Source organism: Cyanistes caeruleus, chromosome 8, assembly GCF_971803275.1.
Source record: "Cyanistes caeruleus chromosome 8, bCyaCae1.hap1.1, whole genome shotgun sequence".
Lineage (NCBI taxonomy): Eukaryota > Metazoa > Chordata > Aves > Passeriformes > Paridae > Cyanistes > Cyanistes caeruleus.
Genome location: NC_141708.1, coordinates 11,343,290 through 11,364,085, shown reverse-complemented (window position 1 = coordinate 11,364,085; position 20,796 = coordinate 11,343,290). Strand labels below are relative to the sequence as shown.

The window sequence follows — 20,796 nt, the reverse complement described above, 5'->3', positions numbered from 1 at the left end:
TGCTACTTGCCCCCCTTGAACCAAGATTACACATGGTGGTTTGGAGGTACATGAAATTCATGTTTGTGGGTAGAAATCCCAAAGATTTCAAGAAGCTGATGAGAGGAGCGCACTGAGTTTGAGATTTGCATCCCAAACTGATCATGGGGTCAGTGGGCGCTTAGACTTGAAGCAGTGCTGAGGCAGAGAGACCAAGGCTGTGGTCATATTTCTGTACTGCCAAACTGTTGGTTAGTGGATTTTAAAAGTTTGTCTCTCATCCTGGAAAATGCAGAATAATTCAGCTAGTGGTCTCAGCTGATTCCTGTTAGAAGAGATTTCTTCTATAGATTTGCATCGAAGTGGTCTGTGTTCACCTATTTATAAAACATAATATTCTGAGGGGAATGTGTATTACATAGTCATTATACTCCAACTATTATTAAAATATTGCATTATTAACAATATTTTCATAATACTATTTTATTAAAATCAATATATCAATAGAATGGCTTTCCCAACCTTCATTCTGTGCCACATGCTGTGAGAGGCTCTCTGGGCTGTAGAAAGCAGCAACCCTTTTCGCACACAATTTTGTAGCACTTCATTGCTGTTAAGTGAGCTTTTTCCACGTCTTTCTTTATTGTATGAGTATCCTAGGCTTTTTGAATCCTCTGTGCTTTATGCTGTGTATGCTTATCCTAAGCAGTCCTAAAAAAAACTTGTCAGTATGGTAACATTAGTAATTTGCATAAAGGGGCTTTATATGATTCTGAATATCTAAGAGTACTCTGAATTGGGAGCTGCTTTTAGTGGGGTGTTGGACAGGATGTCTTGCAGAGATCTGTGCCAACCTAAATTATTCTATGATTTTGTAATTTTGTATGGCTGTAATGCTGCAAGAATCAATTATTTCCTTACAAGCTGGGTGGGCTCTGTTAAGAACATGGTTTTGTGATGCACAGGGAAATAGCATGAGACTTTGTGAGCTGGTCTGCCTTGAACTGCTGCCTAACCAAAGTAAATCCATTGTCCTTCCTCCGGTCCTGGCTGATCACCTTCTGCAGTTCCTTTTGTTGTTGCTTTTGATACTTCTCTCATCTGACAAGAGAGTCAGTTTGGCTCCTTTAGTGTAGAGCTTTGTAGCAAAGCACATTGTGGTGCTTGGTGCAGGTGTTGGGAAAGCAGCTGTGGGACACACAGGATCCTCCAGGAAATAACTCAAATGCATAAGGGTGGTGAGTTAGACATGTTCTCAGATGAATGCCTAGAATGCACTATCCTCTTAGAAATCTACAAGTTTCTAAGTCCTGTGCTGCACCCCTCACTATTAACTAGTAGATCTTCCAATGATGTCATGTTCTGATGGGTCAGATCTAACATTTCTGGACTGACAAGCTGTAGGCACAGCGTGTTACTTGGCTGTCCAACAGGGGAAAGGAATCACACTGTATCCTCCTTCTAGTCAATTGTGATATATCCAAACCAGTTTGTACCATTCAAATCAGAGATAAGATGTTTTCATGGGTCCAGAGAAGGGCTTTATGTTCTTCCAACTCTGACTCATAATTATTACCCCTGCCACTTCATCTCTAGAGATGCTAAACATCTCTCCAAACCTATATTAAGAGAAACAACCTTCTTGATTCAGAGCCCTGCATTATTTTAGTAGGCTCATTATGTATGTGTGCAGACACTCATTTACAGATAGGGATCATTAAGTTTCTCTGTACTGATAAATAAATATTTATGTAGACACACCCACGTGTGTATATAAATTTCTGTGTAGTTCTATGTATGTGAACTTAATGATCTCTATATATGTATGTATGCATAATTGAACATTAATATTTTCAGTGGGCTGAAATTTGGTTTGTCAACATTGCTGTGACTGTTGCCCTTGGTTATGTGTGTTAGAAAATGTTCCTGGTTGTAAATTAATAGGGTAAGAGTCCTGGCCCTTTCTAACACCTTCTTGTTTATATGGCCATGCAGCTTTATCAGAGATGAAGTGGGAATAATTTTTTCTTTCCAGGAGATCCATAAAATTACTGTCAATCCATCACTGGGTGGCAGAAGAGTGAGGAAGAATGAATAAGTAATTGAGAGATGTTGGAAAAGTTGAGATGGGTGCCAGGGGAGGTTTGAGGTGAGAAAGAAAGTTTTAAGAGCACAAGCCACACTGTGTCAGACCAGAAGTCCCTCTATTTCAGTTCCTCGTTCCCGCAGTGGCAAGCAGAGGATGATTAAATATATATATATATGTTATACTAATTTATACTAGAAAAATGGTTACATTATATAATTCTCACATTTTGAGAGATTTACAAACAAGGAACTTGCTTGGCCAGACATGGTATTTTTTATATTATTCATTGTATTTCAAAGATATTCATGAGTTTTCCTGTTTCTGAAGGTTTTCCCTCTAAATACTTTGAAAAAAGTTTTTAGCAGTCACCTTATCCTGTGGCCAGGAGTTCCATGAGTTACTCTTGTTCTGAAGAACTGGCTGACCTGTGGAAGACGTCAGCAAAGTAGATAAAGGTATGAGGAAGGCAATGTGGACAGATTCTGATTCACACTCAGCAGAGATTCAGCAAACTGAGTATGAGAAAAGGGTGACAGCTCTCAGGTCCAAGCTCACATTGAGTTCAAAGTTACATGGGAGCCTGGAGTCATTTTCCTGTCTTTTTCTGATAAGGTGATTATCATCTTTTCTCTTCAAGCAAGACAACATCCGCTGCCTTTTGCTCAAGTCTTGCTGTTACATTTAAAAGCTACACAGGAAAGAGAATTGTGAGCTGACACGGTGTCCTTGAAGCATTCTGCCCCTTTGCCTAGAGGCAGGGAGCCATGCCATGGGTCTGCCACCTCTGAGTGGGTGCACTGAGAAAAATTCATGTGGAACCAGTGATAGAAAAGAGTGCCTTTTCTGGGATGAGGTCAGAGGAGCTTGCGTTCTCCCCTGGCACCAGGCTTTGCCTCCTTTACCCTGCTTTAGCAATCTCAGCAAAGGAGAGATGATGTGAGTGGATGGCAAAACACCATGAGGTTGTTTTTCCTAGAAGGAATTGAGGCTCTTGTACAACATCTTCTTGCATAAAGAAAAGAGTCAGTGTTCCTCAATTCCCATGGCCCACAGGTGCCCTTAAACTCTCCTGTCATCAGTCTGGCCTCTTTTCACTTCATTCTGTGAGAAAAGAGGAAGAAACTGTCTGAAAAAACCAGATCTTCTGCAACTTTGACTGCTGCTGAGCCACACAGAAATTTGGCAAATAGGGAATCTGGAAGAAAGATTTCACCAGAGTTCTCTAGAAAGCTAAATCCAACTTGCAGCTTCCAGGGTAGAAAATGAGACAGGGAGCTGTTGTGCTGAAAGATTCTGAACTCTGTCCTTATATACCTTCACTTCCTCCGGGAACCAAGGCTGTCCATCCAGCCTCTGCATTCTCTCAGGGCTACCAAAACTGTGGAGTTTTTTAAAGATCAGAGAGAAGATTTCAAAGCCTGGTTTATCCAATTGTATGGGTACCATCAGATATTAGAAATGACTGTTAGGTTTTGATTGTTGTCCCTACTTTGGTTTTATCTCACTTCTCAGTTTTCCTTTCTGCTGTTCACTGCAATATATGTTTGTGGTGCAGCTGGCATTGTTACTGGCTATGGATTTTCCTGTAAGGCTCTGGTGTGTCATTGTGAGTTCAGTTTGTCTGTCCTCACTCAGGGAACTGTGCAGACTGCAGTGCACAAACCTATATAAGGACTCTTCATATCAGACCCCATGAAATTAAAGTGAATCTGTGCAAATAATGACTGCACACAGAAAAAAAGGAAAATTTGGAACTTGATCTGAGAACAAAAATTCTAAATAGAATTATTAAGTAAGGAAACCAAAATGATTTAGAGGATATTGGAATTTGCCATAGTGAGCTGCATTTGTGTATCATCCCATCTAATTTCAAAACCTTCTGGAAGTAATGAATAGCTTGGACTTTGTGAGAAAGTGATCAATCTGCTAATGGCATCAAGTGACTTTACAATGGACAAGAAAATGTGTGTTATAGGAATTCCCATTTTATTCCAGCAGATGATCAGTTTATACCCTGGAGTAGGAGAGTTGATTACCCATATCATTATCTTTGTTTGCAAGACTTAAAAACATTATTAACAACCCAAAGATTAATCAGTGTCACTTCTTCCTCCCATCTCCCTCTCCGCCAGTCTGATTTTTAGCCTTTGGATCTCTGCATGAACTCACCTAAACAGTCCACAAGAGGCACAATATTGATTGTGCTGTTAATACTTGCAGTGTGAGCCGAGGTCTTTCTGTGGCACCTGTAAGACAAATCAGGTGATGAGAACATCTACTTAGAGTAATCTTCCTCAGACAGCATCGTGTGATTTATTTGGCTTTAAGAAAAGGTTGTCTGTGACCCAAGACCAGTTCCCAGCAGTTGCACCATGTACTCAGAAGATTCCTGGCATAAGCCATAACACATGGAGAAGGCATCGTGCTCTGTGGCACGTATTGTCTATCTTTGACTTTCTGGGGCAAACATTGCTGTCATTGGAATCAAGTGCTATTTATGGACAGTAGATCATATACTGTGCTAAAATAGTCAACATCATTAGCTGTATTTTGCTGGTAGGGAAGTTGAGGGAGAAAAAAGGACATGCCCATGGTCAGTCACTCAGGAGGCTGTCATTGGGAGAGCTTGGCAGTAATGCAGGTCTCCAGAGTCCTAGATGGGCATCCCACTGTGTAGACTTTTCCCATTTCTTTGGGGGAGGGAGATGCTCAGTTGTGTCTATAATGCTCAGACAAGGGGGATGGAGAGGTGAGCATATGCAGGGAGGAGGACTAGAGAAAGGTGTGTTCACTCGAAACTGGAATTCGCTGAAGTGAATGAAAGAAGGAAGCCCTTGCAAGAGCCAGAATGAGCAGTAGGCTGATACACAGTTTCTTTTCCCTAGATAAAAGGACAAGTTTTGCCTGATGACAACACAATCCAGATACTCTTGTCTAGAGGCTCATGTGCTTTGTTTCCTGTGCTGCTAAGTAAGGACAGATGGATTTTGGCTCCATGCTGTCCTCCTGCCTGCAGGTGGGCTGGGCTGTATGAAGCACTCAGGCCTGATGGAGGGTGCACAGGAAGGGGCAGGATGCTGTGAACACATGCATTCCTGAGTCTTTCACCTTTTTGTGAGAGCAAGATGTAAAATATTCTGGTGCTCTGATCCCACCAACCCTCAGGGGACTGAGAAACGACATCGCTTTAGCACCTTTCCAGCTCAATCTCTCCTTGATCCTGCAAAAGGAAAAGGGTGGCACAGCACAGCAGCTTTTCTGGGAGCTTGAAGGCTCAGTGTTAGGCTGTCTGCAGAGTTCACTCTGACAGATTTTTGATCACTGAACTGAATGATTGCTGGAAAGCAGCTCTCCAGAGCTTCTCTTCTGAGCCTTCTTCTCTGATATCCAGACAAAGCTCATCACTGTGCTTCACTTGTCACATGCATTTGGACCTTACATTTCCTAAGGAATGGCTTCTACATTTATATTGGACATTTCTGGTTGGGAATCTGCTGATTCATAGGGTGAAAGATTGAAATGACTGAATGTGTTGTGTTATCCAGCTTCTGGCAAAGCAGCAGCACCTGCCTCTGCTGTGACCACAGACCCATGAGGAGATGAAATACTCAGATTGCTGACACCTGCCAGTATCTTTTCTAGAAGAGAGTGGCAGCATCTTCAGGTTTCAGAACTGTCAGAACCTGGTTGTCTTTCATGAGTGGTTTGAAGAACAGAAAGAACACTTCTGAAAAACAGCATTAAAATTTAATATGCTTTCCCATCCCCCTTCCTAGGTGTCTCATACTCTCTTTCATGTAGCTGGGATTTCTTTTGAAGCAATTGTCATGTAAAGTGGTTTGAGAACATTGGTAATAAATTTTTTAGAGACCAAATTTCAAAAGGTCTGATTCGTCATTCAAGAAGTTTTTATTTTGATATCACTTTCTATTTGAAAAAATAATAACAAAACAATCCCTATCTCCTCCACTGCCTTATGCAATGTTTGTGCAGCTAAAGGGGAAATTGAGTCCAAAGTGTAGGGCTGCTTTGTAATTACATGTTCTGCAGATTACTTACTAATTACACTTGCCATTACTTGCTAACTGAATGATCATGCTGTACCGTGTCATTTGCAGTGGTTTTCCTCTTCTGATAGCACTGTAAAGGAAATGCCCACTGAGCTGATGAATAATACCAGGACTGTTCTCCAAAGCCAAGGGAAAGGATCTGCTGTGATTATACTGTAGGATTTTTACTGCAAGGTTTGGGTTTTGATCTGTATTCACAGAAACTCTTTGCCTGCCCCATCTCCTCTCTCTCTCTCTCCTGCCCTGAAATCTGGCAGTGGTGCAGCTTTTCATGACTAGTTCAATATGGATTGCTGGTGGACAACACTTTAAATTTCTTTCTTGTGGTCAACCTCTATGTTATGTCATTCCGTTTCTGTGGAAATAAACCACATCCTTCAGATTTAATCTGCAGGAGAAATTCTGTAAAAATCTTGTTTGACCCTTCTCCTTGGGAAATAGAACATAGACCAAGATTTTCTTGAACAAATTTGTCCTCATGCAGGCTGCTGTCTAGTGTTGGTACATTCTTCATAGTTTCAAGGCTGTTGTTTATTCTCCTTCTGAATAGTATCAGTATACCTTACACCTGAGAGGGTTTGTTTAGATGGTGTAAATTGAACTAATTTGCACCGGCTGAAAATTTAGATCCAAATGGATGGTGTATTTTAATTGGAAGAAAATGCATCTCTTCTTTCTATTAAAAAAAACCCAACTATTTTTTTTTACTTTATTTTGGTCCACAGACAGAAGTAGAGGAGCCCTGAGTCATCACCCATTGCCCTCAGGCTACAGTTCCTACTTGACAGGTCAGCCAAAAGCAACTGAATTAAAAGCTCCAAAGCGACTCTTAGAAACCGTATTTATTGTTTAGGAAAAAAATTAGGCAGTGTTTTTTGTTGGCAATTGCCTGCCTTTCCAGTGTCATCTTTCATTTTTTATGTTTCTTTTGTTTCCAGTCTCTTACTCCCTGCATCGTCTTGCCAGACATGAGACAGTTTAACTCTCCCTTTCCTTCTCTCCCTAATTGCTGATTTGTGTCTCTTCCAATTAAGTTCTACTTTCCTGTCTCAGTCCCTTTCTATCCAATTTCTTTGTAACTAGTGACCTCCTTTATTGCTAATTCCATCTAAACCCTAATAAAAAAAATTGGGAGATTACACAGCTCATTTGGTTTTCTGTTAAGTCATGATTTATGTTTAACTCACAGAGAAATAGCTCATCTCTTCATAAAATCTGGTCCCACCTGCACAACTTTCAACTGTTCCATTGCTGCTCATGTGGTTTTGGCCCAGACAGCTCAGCCTGCACACAGGAGTTTGTCTCACTTTACTGCTCCTTCCTTACACAGAGATGGATTCAGATCCAGGTTTCATAGCAGGCCCTCTTCTTTGTGTGAAATTGTCAGAATTTTCTTTCATTGACTCGAAAGCTGTAAATATCAACAAGTTAAGGAGGTACATCTGTGTACCAAGATATTCTGTAAGTGTTCACTGAGCCAGCAGCTCTAGCATAGGCTCACCATTTCCCAGGAAATGTGGGACCAGTGTAGCCTGGCTTGTGGGGAAAAAATCCCAAACAAATCAAGGCAATTATGAATGAGAGGATATCTGTTAAGATTGCAGCAGTAGCAACATGTGCTTCTCTGCTGGACATCAGGATGAGAATGAGCACCTTCAGCTGTGGTGAATTACCTACTCACTGCTCCAGATCTGGGACTCCCTCTGGGTTCAGTGAGAGAAGAGCTTCCTCTCTAGGGACTAGAAAAAATAAAAATAAAAACCAAAACCCAAACCAACACATGCTTGTTTTCCTGCCAGGAGGTGATTCTTCCAGATTGTGCTTCATAACACTTCTTGGGTTTGCCCATTAAATATCTACTTCTGGCACTTCCTGTAGGATGCACAGATGTAAATAAAGAGGGATTTTAACTGAAATCAGATGGTGATCTTACTTGACTTTCTTCCTTTCTACATTCTCAAAACAAAAACACAGATTCAGGTCAGCAGAAGTATTTACTAATTTGGGTGATTTTACTATTGGGGATTTTTTGCTTGCTAAGACACTTCCTCTGCAAGTGTTTTTATTTTACAACAAAAGGAAATAAAATTCAAGGTTGGTTTCAGGCTTTTCTAAATGAAACAGTCTATTTATGATGACACTGCAATTAGCTTTTCTTTCAGTATTATCAATTAAAGTATACGTTTGGCTCTATTTCCCTAGTTCTGGCTTTACTTTTCTGTTGATCCATCCATCTGCTTATGTAGTTCATCTCAAAAGATGCTGTCTACTAAATATATTACATTATTTTGCTTTTATTTTATTTTTAGATATTAAAAATGCTTAGAGTCTATTCTGTGGGGCCTAATCTTGTTAAAATCTAGTTTCAGAGGTCCCCAAGGTATGTTGAGAGAAGCAAAAGAAAAAAACACCCAGTCTTTTTATGTTTCTCACCTTGCTGATGTCCAGTGAAGGAAAACTGCTTCAGAAAGGAGGGTACTTTTGATGTTAGGTGCAGTGAAAATTACCTTATCACCTTCTTCCTTCCTTGGCATCTGCAGGCCTCTGACTCAGTGCTGGGCACATCTGAGCAAGTGTTGCACACAAAGGAGCTGGGAGGACTGGTGAAGGGAAAATCTTCCATCCTTATCCACACCAGCCAAGTACAGGCAGCTTCAGTGCTTGCTTGCTCCATATGATGTCCTACCAGTTTATTTCAGAAATGATAGAAGAGGACTTGATTTAGGTGTGAGAATTTACATTTTACATTTTAATTTTACATTTTAATGCTTGGGCAGCTAGTCTGAAACTGCCAGCAGGGGCAGATCCACATGGATACAGCTGATGCCTTTCTTGTGGGAGCTATTACTTGAGGAGCTCTGTTTCTCATACCATGAGCAGGGACAGGGATTGAATCTATGGACCAGAGGCAGGTGAGTTGTTATCTTGTGACCCTCAGTTCATTCTGTTGACCTGGCAGGAATTGAGCAGTATTGAATTACATAAAAAGCACAACTATTCAACAATACAAGGAATGATAAAGCAAAAGCAATGGAATTTGAGAAGAGAGCATTGTATAAATGTAAAAAGCCTTTTAGAGAACTCCTGTACAAGGTTATCCAGGCAGTGTATACCACATTTGTAAGTTACTATGTATTTAAAAAATTAATGAAAGATATAATTATAGCAACATTACCAATGATCATTTCTAAAATGACTCCATCATGAAACTGTAAGCATTTTAGAATTGATTTCCATGTTTCTAATAGTTTTTCTGCAAATTAATGACACCCAGCCCTGGCAATAAAAGCCTTGCCTTGTTTCTCCAAAGGAAGGATTGGGAAGCATTTTCTGTTTTTTTTAGTAATGATTTCACTGTAAGCTATGCATAGAGCCAGATGAGAAGATGCTGCCCTATTAGCTAAGATTTTATGTGGAATTGTAACTGCTTAGTCAGAGGGATAGAACAAAATCTATGCAGTCTAAAGCCAGTAAATTACCATTCTATGTCTTGGGTTGGAGAACCTTTGTTAAATTGAGCTTAGTCAGAAAACCATCTCTATCTAAATACCATCTGGGCTCTTGTATTTATTACTTCTCAAGGACTTCCAGATCAGACTGCTTATATGGAAAAATCAAAATATACCTTCTTTGTTGGCTTTTCAAATATGGACCTTGAAAACCCATCTCTCTTGTTTTCTATGCTTGCAACAAGTAATTAAGAGCTTTCAGACCATGGTAGACAAAGTTATTGAGGCAAAGTTTATAGTACCTCATTTCCTTTCTCCCCGTATTATCTTGATAATTTAGATATGTTTATTAAAAAAATCCACCTCCCTTATTTAGTGACCAAAGTAAATGTGAAATGAAGGCACATGGAATCAGATAAGTTGCATGAGATGGTGTCTTCAAAGCAATGTGAGGACTCACCAGTTCAGGAGGGATAAATAGGGCCCCAACAATCTCTTTTTGCATCTCTTTCATTGGAACTTGTTTCTTGGCACCTGGTAGAGAAACCAATATGTAACAACTGGAACATTTAGTGCCAAGCACTTACTGATAGCTGGACACTCTAAGTTTTAAAATGTTGTAGCTCTTTGCTGTCTGCCCAACCCTCTATTGGACCTGGCTGCCTCAAAACAGATGTGGTGGGAGAGGTCATGTGCATGCCCCTTGGGCCCTATGGAAAAACATCCAGTGATGTCATTCATAAAACTGAGAAAGTGGAGTTTGGTTTCAGCACCTGCTTTTGTTCAGTCAGGGTTTGTGCTCCGTTATTGTTTGTTCAGCTCATTTTTAATTTCACAAACAATGAAGATTTGCATCACTTTCCAAGGAAAGCTGCTTGATAGAACCTTGATGGAACCCCACAGATCACACAGTGCTGTGCTCCATTCCTTGTATTTGCTTATAGAAACTGACAGGAGTGTCAAATACACAAAAAAGTCATCTTGAGCTGTCACATGATGTTCATGACATTGGCCATGAAGCCATGCTGAAGGTGGAACTTGGCATTGGTGAGCAAAACCCACTGGGTGAAGATGCTTGTTGGCTTCTCTGCTGCTGTTATCTCCAAAATCTCTTCCACAGGGACTGATTAGCCTTCAGGAGATTTTATTCAGAAGGGGAGGGTGGAGTAGAGAAGTTACTGCTTTAGGACTCAGGTGACCTAGAACCATCTCTGCAGTGCAGAGGAAAACATCCTTCTGTTCACACTCTTCTAATTACATTTACTGTAGTATTGTTTCCATCTAAATTGTAGCAATTATACACCAAGATCTACTTTGAAATCATTTAATTAAAGAGTATCTAATGTTCTGTGCTTTTGGAATGCTAATATATTGCCTTTTCTGAGAAAAACTTGGGTTTTTTCATTAATTAACATGGAAGAATTTCAATGTCAGAAGGAATTTTAAAAAATCTTTTTATAGTAGATAATAAAATCAACTAATGCTGATGATTTTTGAAAAACCACAAAGAAAACTTTTGCTTTCCTGATGGACTGTTAATCTGAGGAGCAAGATTTTCCTTTTAGATGCTTTGATTTGCAAAGTGTTGGATTTCTCCAACCCTGTCCTCTTCTGGGTTTAGGCCAGTGTTTCTGTTTGGTCATGTTCTCTCTTCCTGTGTTTTCCATGTAATAAGCACCAAATCCTATACTGCTATAAATCTGCTGGTGTAAATGATTTCTGCCTGCTGCATTGCTGCTTTGTAGGGACTGATGTTTCAGTCACGCAGAACAAACAAGCTTGTGTGTGCTGAAAGCAGTTGTGATGTAACAGGTGATGGGATGTACCCAGTGCTGAGGAAAAGTGGGGAGGGAAACTGCAGTTAGAATTTATACTGAGTACAGTTTTGGAGGCTTTCTGCATCGCCCCACCATGCTCCTTCCCACTCCTCCCTGCTCCCAGTGAGAGCTCTGGCACACCCATCCTTCTTTGGTTGTCTTGGTCCAGGGTGTGCCCTCTGTGCTGAGGAACAGGAGCTGCAGCTTCTCCTGTAGTGTGGCCTGAATGCCTCGGTGTTTTCTGTCACTAACAACCCACAGTTAGGTCTACACTGAGAATGGCTCTGGACAGCCAGCAACAATCTACCTAATAAATCCATTCTGCCAGACAAGTCCTCCCCATCTTGCTCACTTCTAACCTGAGCCACTTGTTCATGACAGCAGACAGGTTCTTCTTGTATCATATCCTTCCCACCTGTCAGCTTCTCTGTGAGGCAGAACTTGCATACAGACAGGTGTCCACAGCAAACCCACCACTTCATTCTCTCAGATACTGCCTACCCACCTTTGTGTCCCTGGTCCCCATGAGCTGAGACAGGTCTCCAGGGGACAGCATGGTTGATTCCTGCGTGGTGGTTGTTTCATGGAGAACAGCACAATGCAGAGCAGTTTTGGTGCAGAGTACTGAAGGAGTGGGGAGAGCAAAGCCAACAACTCTGTATGATTACAGTGATGAACTAGAGTAAATAATAGCACACTGGGGACACAGCAGGATCTGAACTACAGTGTGGGGAAGTCTTGTCTTCTGCTTCTCTTTTGATTTCACAGGAAATTTTGGAAATCTTGTCTTTTTCGCTCTTTCTTTGTTAGTCTGGAATAATTAGAACAACAAAAATTTTAGTCTCATAAGTGGCTTGGGTAAAAATGTAGATTAGTGAAAGGCTTGGAATAAAGAAAAAAAAATCTGTCCTCTAAACATTGCAATAAGGGTGATTAGACTTGGGTTCTGTTTTGCTGGATGCTAGGGTCATGGGAAGACCTTCCAATACTGTATTGTGTACGAGGTGTCAGGAAAAGGCTAAACACTCCTGAGATGTTGTAAGAACAGGAAAATATTATTCATGACTGAATACCATTTTCTGGCATTAATCTCCAAGACTGTGTATCAGTTTCTGTAGCTGAGATCCATGAGATGTTATTTGCTAAATGGAAGTATGAGTCTGGTTGACTCTGGCTCTTTCTTTTCTTTTGTCTCCCATGCTCAGAGTTTTTGGGCACTTCAGTCTCCGTTCTGAGTGGCAGCTGGTCAAGGTGGATTACAAGTCTCTCTTCAGCCGCAGGTGTAGCAAAGAAGACTACCAAACCTGGCATCTGCACAATCAGGTATCCCCCCTGGAGGGAGGTGTTGATGGGGGTTCCTTTTCCCCTGCTCTGTGTTGCCAGCTGGGAATGCAGTTGTTCTTTACAGCAAAGCATATGGAATTTTTTTTGGATCCTTTGAAGAATGTACATGAAAAAACATGGGGCCAGGCATCTACGGGCAAGTTCAGGAGATTGCCTTCTACTTTTATGAAAATAATCCATTGCACCAGCTGGATCTTTTTGGCCTCAATGCTTAGGGCAGTGTAAAACTACACCTTATGATTGAAGTGTAGATGACACTGAATTCTCTGTAGCTCTGTCACTGACTCATGAAAATAATTTTGTTTCAGTTTGCCTCTTATTTCCCCTACTCAAAAATGAAAATAAAAACATTTATTCATCCTGCAGGTCCTGCAGGTATCTGTAAAACTCTTGAATATCTGTAAAACCCTTGAATAAAAGACACCAGAGAAAACCATATTATTTCATCCTACTCAAGGATACATGCTTTGCTTTTCGTACACTGGCTTATTTTCATGCTGGGTATATTTAGGTCTTGAGGCGACTATAACTAAGAGACCAATAACCTCTGCAGATTACTTAGGGGTTACTGGCTACCAGTATGATCCACACTCTGCAGGGTAACACAGCTAGAGCCAGAACCATTGGCACTGTGACATTCCTGAATGAAATCCATGAATGAGGAATGAACATTAATTTGGCAAGGATAAGATAATTGAAGTCACAGAATTGAATAAATGGAAATAATTTAAATGAAAGAAAAGGGAAGACATATGTGTAACCGTGCAGCAATCTTGGGAATCGCTCTTAATAGGGAAGAGAAGTATTTCAATTAGGTATTGTCTTTTTTCTTGCTTCTATGCAGACAAATTATTTCTGCAAAATAGAAAGTTCTGTTTATAGCAACTCACTTGGATATCAAATGTTTGTTTTAGATTAGCTACTCCCAGCAGTGTTCTTGGAAACCTTTGCATTCAAAAAGGTGAAACACACCATCAGAATTGTACATAACAAAGCTAGCTCTATCACAGAAAGAGCAAGAGAGTTGAGCTCTGTTTTACACACCTGGATTTTGTCCCCTGCCCTTGGATTCAGGCCTGGGCACTTGCTTCTGCAGTGGATTTATCTGCCATACAGAAGAAACCCTGGCATACCACCCCCATTGTCTTTTCAGGGTAGTTCATAGGACTAGATATTGGTGGATGCCTTCTGAGACGTGACATTAAGTGGGTGTGGTGGCTTGGGCATCCAGGCATTTTGGGCACATTGGCACTGACATCCCAACTCAACGCTGAGCACACTGTGCTCATGCACCCTCCCAAGGAGACTTTTGATTTGCAAAGCCACAAAGGAGAGCAGGACTCTAACTCCCCACCTTTCCAGTGATAAATGCTCATTTTCACTGCCTTTTATGTCTTTTGAAAAAGTGCTCCATTTAAGACCCAGCTGCCACTAAAACTGTTTCTCCTCTTGTTCCATGGCAAATGAAGGGGGAGCCTTGTGTCATGGGAGAGAGGAAGATCTACAAAAAACGCAAGCCTGGAGTCCAGTGTTCCCTAGGTCGAGATTATTCCCAAACTGTGGTGTCTGAACCGTGTGTCTGTAGCCAAGGAGACTTTGAGTGGTGAGTATGTGACTCTGGGGACTTGTGTAGGGGCTGTATTTTTGTCCCAAAATACTACCCAGACAGAAAACCTTGCAGAGGAACTGGGTGTCATGCACCTTTATGGCTGTGATCATACCAAATAGCAGAAATGTGACCCCCAAACCTGCTGAGTGAAGGAAGCTTCCCCTTCATCTGCAGGAAATATTGAGAAATATTTCCATGAGAAATCCAAGCCTGGAATTCAAAAGCAAAATAATTGCAAGTACTGCTAGGCATTTTATGTCTGTCATTCCAGAAGAGCGACAGTCTGGATTTCTCTTCAAAATATGTTCCTTACAGAAGAAGGAGGGTATTTCTCTGTCCTCACTCCCAAGGTCATTGACTTCCTAGGGGGCAAGCCAGCAAAATATGCTCATTTTTATCATTATTCCTTCGAATAGCTGGAACAGTTTATTGCTTCTTAATAATGTTTTATTGAGAAATTTCTGAAAGAGCTTCTGTGACATGACTGTACAGCCCACCCTTGTCAGATATAACTACTTGTTTTGCATAAATACTGGTGTTTCTAACTTAATGGGACCATAATTTTCAAATTGATTTAAGGTCACTTTGAAAGCAGCTTAAAAATAAAGCGGGGGGAAAAATGAGACTGCTTGCTATTGCTTGACAATCAGAGATTGGAGAGATGGGAGAATGCATGTCAGGATCTCTGCACAAGGAATTCTTACATGGCACCTGTGATGGGCAATATTTCTAAGACTTGAGACTGTCAATATCTGTGATCTTTGAGCTTAAATTATCAGAATGTCATTTAAATGGAATGCAAAATGCCCTGAAAGCTGATCAACTGAGAAAACATTTTAATCTTTATAGTAGGTTTTTCAGGATCAGTGTCTGACTCAGTACTGGTGCTATTCCTGAACACCTACCTCCAAATGCTTTCTGAAGAGGTGTGAGGCATGACATCCGTATATTTGTTTGGGCTTAGGCTCACAGTTGAGACTCACAGTTCTCTTTTAGAGCATGGACATGGTGATTTGCATCAAAATTAAGGAAAAAATATCGACCAAAGTATTTTCTTGAATATTGTAGTAGTTTGTCTTTAAGAGAGAGTCAGGGATATAGCACAGAGATTTTCATCTGATCTGGATTGGTGTTTAATTTATTCCTAATGTCAAGATTACATCTGAGACTCTATATCTTGACTCATGAGATCTTTTCCCTTCATTCTCATGATGGGAGCTTGCAGGACAAGCTATCTTGCCTCGCAGTATCTGCCCTTGGCATTGGCATAGGCCTCTGGGGTGAATCCAGCACCAGCCTCCAGAGATGCTTATGAATTTGTTCGGTATTTTTTCCTTATACCCATTTCCTCACCTACTTTATATTTTACAGTGAAGTTTGTCTTTTCCAAGCTGTAAATGGAAAACTGTGGTAGCTGAATTTGCCTTAATTGCTGCCTTGAAAAGGATCTGAATCAGAATGCACCTTTTCAATCAGTTGACAGGATCCTTGCATGCATTCAGTATCATTTTTGCTTAACTTTCCCCCTAATATGAGAGATATTGCTGTTAAACTTGTCAGTCCTGCAGAGGAAATGCAATTAGAGGACAACAAGCTGGCTTTTGTTTCAGACCCTGCACTGCCAACAGAGCTGCTAACTGGCTTCCAGTTGCAAAATTATTATAGCTGGTGATGGAGAATCAGAAGAAGCTTCATGGTGAATTTTGATGCTACTCAGCAAGGCTGACTGTGAGACAGTCCATTTGAGGAAAATACTGGCAGTGCTGGAAAAGGGGCACCGAGCTTGATTATTTTAAAAGTGATTTTCAGAGAGGAAGGGTGGACTCATCTGATCTGATCTGTGACTTCTGAAGGATGAGACAGTTGCTTAGTCAGTGGCAAGGCACAGGTTATTCCAGAATATATTCTAGATTTGTCTGCCTTCCTTGGGATGTCAGTATGAGAGGGGGAGATGCTGACAAGTGCCTTCTCTGTTCACTAAAAGGTGGACAGGACAGGTAAAAGGACAGCTCCTGCTTTCACTTGATGCTCTTTCAAGAACAAATGATTTCTTTCCAAGGAAAAATGTCCACTCAGCCTCTTCTGTCTGGGCTCACAGTTGCCAGGTGTTGAAAGCATTGACTGGTCGGTCCCTTGGGTTGAACTGAGCTGGGGGGAGTCAGGGGAAGGAGAAGGGTCAGCAGCCAGGACTGTGTGAGTACAGTGACCAGCAAGTCTGGGCAGATGGGCCCTCTGCTTCCTCAGTAAGAGGGTTTGGAGCTGGTTCTGGGCTTGGAGCACTCCGTGCCACTTGCTGTGATGACGCCTGCCTTTGAGAGCTGTGGGGATAGGACAAATAACTGCAGGAGCCCTTCAGCACATGCTGTGAGGGCTGTGCTCCTTCCCATTTGGTCACAGTGCCCTTGCCCCTGTCTGCCTCATGGTTGCAGTGCTGTTCTCTGCAGTGAGATATTAGGCTGATCTAAAATTCAGGGGCATAAATCACAATTATGCCCCAGTTCAACAAATCCTTATGAGTCAGGATCAGGAGTGATTCCTGCCAACCCTTGCAGTCATTTCCAGAAGCAAATCCTGGCCTTTCTCTAACAGAGAGAATGGCAGAAGGATATCATAAGTGGTATTAAAGTGCTTGCTGAGCTTTCTTTTCTCTCCTCCTGCTTCTTTATTTACTCTGTCAAGATAGCTTTCCCAAGAAAGACAGCACAGCAGCTGGACTTGATTATTTCCTTAACTTATGCAAACCCTGCGGCTTATGAGAGGGAAGGTGGGCAGCATGTGAGGTTTTAATATACATTTACCAGAAGTTAATGAACAAGCACAGAACCTTAAGGGCACACAGCAATGTTGTCTTTAATTTTATTAAATATTTATGCAGGTCTTTTCTTCTTTGGGGCAAAGTACAGCTTCTCCTGAATATTTTTAATTACAAAGTCCCTGCCAGGCATTTTCGACTGTGCAGGTCGGACCCACTGAGAATGATTAAATTGAATGTTGAGAGAAAGAGCATTAGGGAATCTCCAAACCATTTAAAGTAGCTTACGGAATTTTTGCCCTCCAAAAAAAGAGCACTAGCAGCCTGGGTCACTGGGGACATAGCACAATTTTGTCTCACTAAAGCTCTTCCTAGAGACTTTCTGTTGGCAGTTCAGGCTCTGAACAGGGGAAGGATAAAACTCAGTGTGTCCTAAAGGGCACAGAATGCTTTCAAGACAGTGGCTTCTGTAGTGTCTGTGTTTTCACAGAGGGTTAGCATGTTGGCATTTGTTAACTTGCTGCAGGCAAAAATCCAGAATCTCTTTTTATTTGTCCTTTGAATCCAGCCTGTCAATAAAGACTACGCATAGAAGCCTGATCCAGACCCTATTAAAACTTACGGAAAGCTTTGGATTAATCCTATTGCTTCATCATTGTATTGGCACACAAAGGCAGCTGTAAAAATAAGTTTTGGATGTGGTTGTGTACACTTCCACTCTTAGGTGGTCCATGGAAGAATCGATACCCTGGATTGCCTTCCCTGTGTGACAAAATACCATGTAATCCTTAGACTATGAAGTTGGCTGTGTTTTAGTTTAGCGTTGGAAAAGCATTGGCTGTTTTTTTTCCCTCTGGGGCAAGTCACAGCTCAGTCAGGGAGCCCATTAACATACATAAATATACATACTGTGGCTAGTTGTTCAGGAAGTGCTCCTTGTGTTTTGTATTCCTAGCCACTGTTGTGAACAAGTGACATTAGATCTTAGAATAAGCCTGGTTTGTTCTAAAAGCAGACTGCAAAAAGCAAACAAACCGAAAGAACCCCAAAATTGAAATTTAAGTTAGTGATTAATAGGAAAAAAAGGAACGATACACTATTCTTTCTTAATCTGTCATGTTTTGTTGCCAAATGAAGCACAAGTCCTCCAGTGCTCTGCAAGGTTGGTAGTTCTGCTGTTGGGATCAAATGCCTTCAGTGACTTGAGTTCCTGCCTCTCAAACTAGTCCAGCACTTTGTCTCTGGATGAGCCCAATCCATGATGTTGTGCCATCCCAGCAGAGAACCACCAATACACACCTGCCTCGGGGACATCACCTAAAACTCTGAGCTATCCCTAGTGGAGGGTACAGTGATGGACTCATGACTTGTCTCCATAGTGACTATGGGTATGAGAGGCACAGCAACAACCAGTGCATCCCAGCCTTCTGGTTCAGCCCATCCTCCCTGTCCAAGGACTGCAACGCTGGTCAGAACTACTGGAACAGCACTGGGTAAGTGCATCTTGCAATATCTCTGGTTTTGGTCACTGCAGCACAAGAGAACCTGGATAGTTCTTTTTTTTCTCTGCATCCCATTATGCCCTTTCTCAGTCTTATCCATGAGGTGATTGCAACAGCATCTGTATGGAAAATTGTCTTGTTCCTCAGAGACAGAGAGAAGCACGTTAACGTAAGTGACATGTAGATATTGCATTGCTAGCAAGTGATGTGTGATCCCTAGAGCCCAGACTTGGAGCTCCCCTTTGTTGTGAAATTAAAACACAAATCAAAAAAGTCTGTCTGAGAGACAGCTGAACATTTAAAAAGACAGGTTTGAGCTACTTCACATTTTATTTTATTGAACCTCTTACTATCTTACAGCTCCTATTTATATCAGCTTCTAGGAAGGCTCAAATGAGCAATTTTTAGCCTCTTTTATGTTTTCTTCCTCTGCCATTTTCACTTTGTACATACAATGCCTTGCACTTCAGACAAGCTTCATGTGCTGATTTCCCCTGGTCTAACCCAGAACAGATGGGAAGTGTTGGTTTATTGTGGCAGCATCACTTTACAAATGCTCTACTGTCGTGCAGGAAATGCTGTGAGACTTGAGCTTAACTCTCTGGGGCAAAATTGCAATGCTCCTTCCAGGAACAGGGCAGGCCCTCCAAATTTTGTAGGGCTGATTCTGAGTCATGTGTCTGCCTGCTTGATGGTTCTGGCAGGAGCCATGTACCTGTTCCTGGCTGGTTGGTGCAGGTGGCTGGATGCAGTGAGGCTGCTGGGAGTCCAGAGGCATTTGACCTCAGAGACTCCCTTTCAGCCAAAAAGTTGCTTTAAATATGGGATATAATTACAGGAGCCCTGGTCAGTATGGCTGCTTGTAGCCTTCTTGACAGAAAGCAACAAGAAAATAGTTGGGGTTGGTATGAAATTAATAGCAAGGGCTAACCCCCGCTTTACAACATTGGGAATAGCCAGGTTTCTTGCTGTTAACCAACCTCATCGAAGAAGATCCAAGAGACAAACCCAAACCTCAAATAATTTTGAAACTGAACTGGGCAAAGCCCTTGGTGTACTTTTTCAAGTGCCCTCTAGCCCAATAGAGGTAGACAAAACATAATAAATGGTAAAATTAAAAAGCTGAGATGCAGGATGCAATCCTGCAGGAGCTGGTTTGGAGGAATTCTTCACTTTGTAGTAGGGAAGAGTAATTCACCTCTACAATGTGTCTCTTCTCAGTGATGCTGCTGAGAATCTCTGGAGAAGGTTGAATTGTGATTGGGTTGACTTTCTCCTACTTAATAAAGTGTTGTGTTTCTTTGAGTCTTCCTTTCAGTGAGGGGATTGTGCAGGCAGTTAGCTTTTGAAAAAACACATGAATTAATGTGGAGAGAAAAAAAAAAACAAAGCAAAGGAGCTTTTCCACCCACAGTCTGAGCCCAATGTCCTTTTGTTACCGTTCCCCAGGTACCGAAGGATTGTGTCTAACAACTGCACAGATGGCTTGCGAGAGAAGTACATGGCCAAGATGGAGAAATGCCCTGGAAAAGCACCTCGGGGACTGCACATCCTCACCTCCAATGGGAAGCTGGTGATGGAGCAGGGCCACAATGCCACCTTCATCATCCTTATGGAAGAGGTGTGTTAGTGGTCTCAGTAAACCTTTCTCTGTGTGGCAGGGCTGGCATTCTTTTCCTTCGCTTTTCAGGTTGCTGAGAGGAAAATAGCTATCAAGGGGGATCATGAAATGGTGAATGGTCCTGAGATTTATGTGACTTAAGGAATTTCAGAGAATTGAAGGCTATAGTGATGCATACAAGCAGGTCATATTGTGTCACACCACAGGTGTGCTTATCTTACCTATCAGTGATGATGTTAATGCTGAAGAAAGATAGATCTGGTCAAAAAATTTATTTCCCCACTCACTTCTTGCTGCCTCCAGCAAAGTGCAGTTTATAGAATTTATGAGGCAGAAGTGGTGTTTCTGTGATCAACAATTCTGTGTCTGAGATGTGAATCTTTAACTCCAGCTTTTCTGGGAAAGGTTAAGAATGGTGAGGAGCATGTTCACATTCATGGGGAACAATGAGGGACATTGTTATTTTGCAGTAGGAATAGAGTCTCCTCAAAGCACCTCTAGCCCCCAGACTTTATCTATTGTATTTATCTATTGGTACAGCTCCCTCTGTAAACAACAGTAGCA

General features: G+C 41.5%; 1 protein-coding gene across 2 annotated transcripts in view; it reads left to right on the top strand.

Annotated features, from left to right (window-relative positions):
• SORCS3 (sortilin related VPS10 domain containing receptor 3) overlaps positions 1–20,796 on the top strand; it is a 273,052-nt gene that overhangs the window by 223,102 nt on the left and 29,154 nt on the right. For both annotated transcript variants that reach the window (XM_086899396.1, XM_086899397.1), the window contains 4 exons: positions 12,610–12,727; positions 14,218–14,351; positions 18,489–18,602; positions 20,061–20,232. In XM_086899396.1, the coding sequence (XP_086755522.1) occupies positions 12,610–12,727; positions 14,218–14,351; positions 18,489–18,602; positions 20,061–20,232 (538 nt within the window). The remainder of the gene's footprint in view (positions 1–12,609; positions 12,728–14,217; positions 14,352–18,488; positions 18,603–20,060; positions 20,233–20,796) is intronic.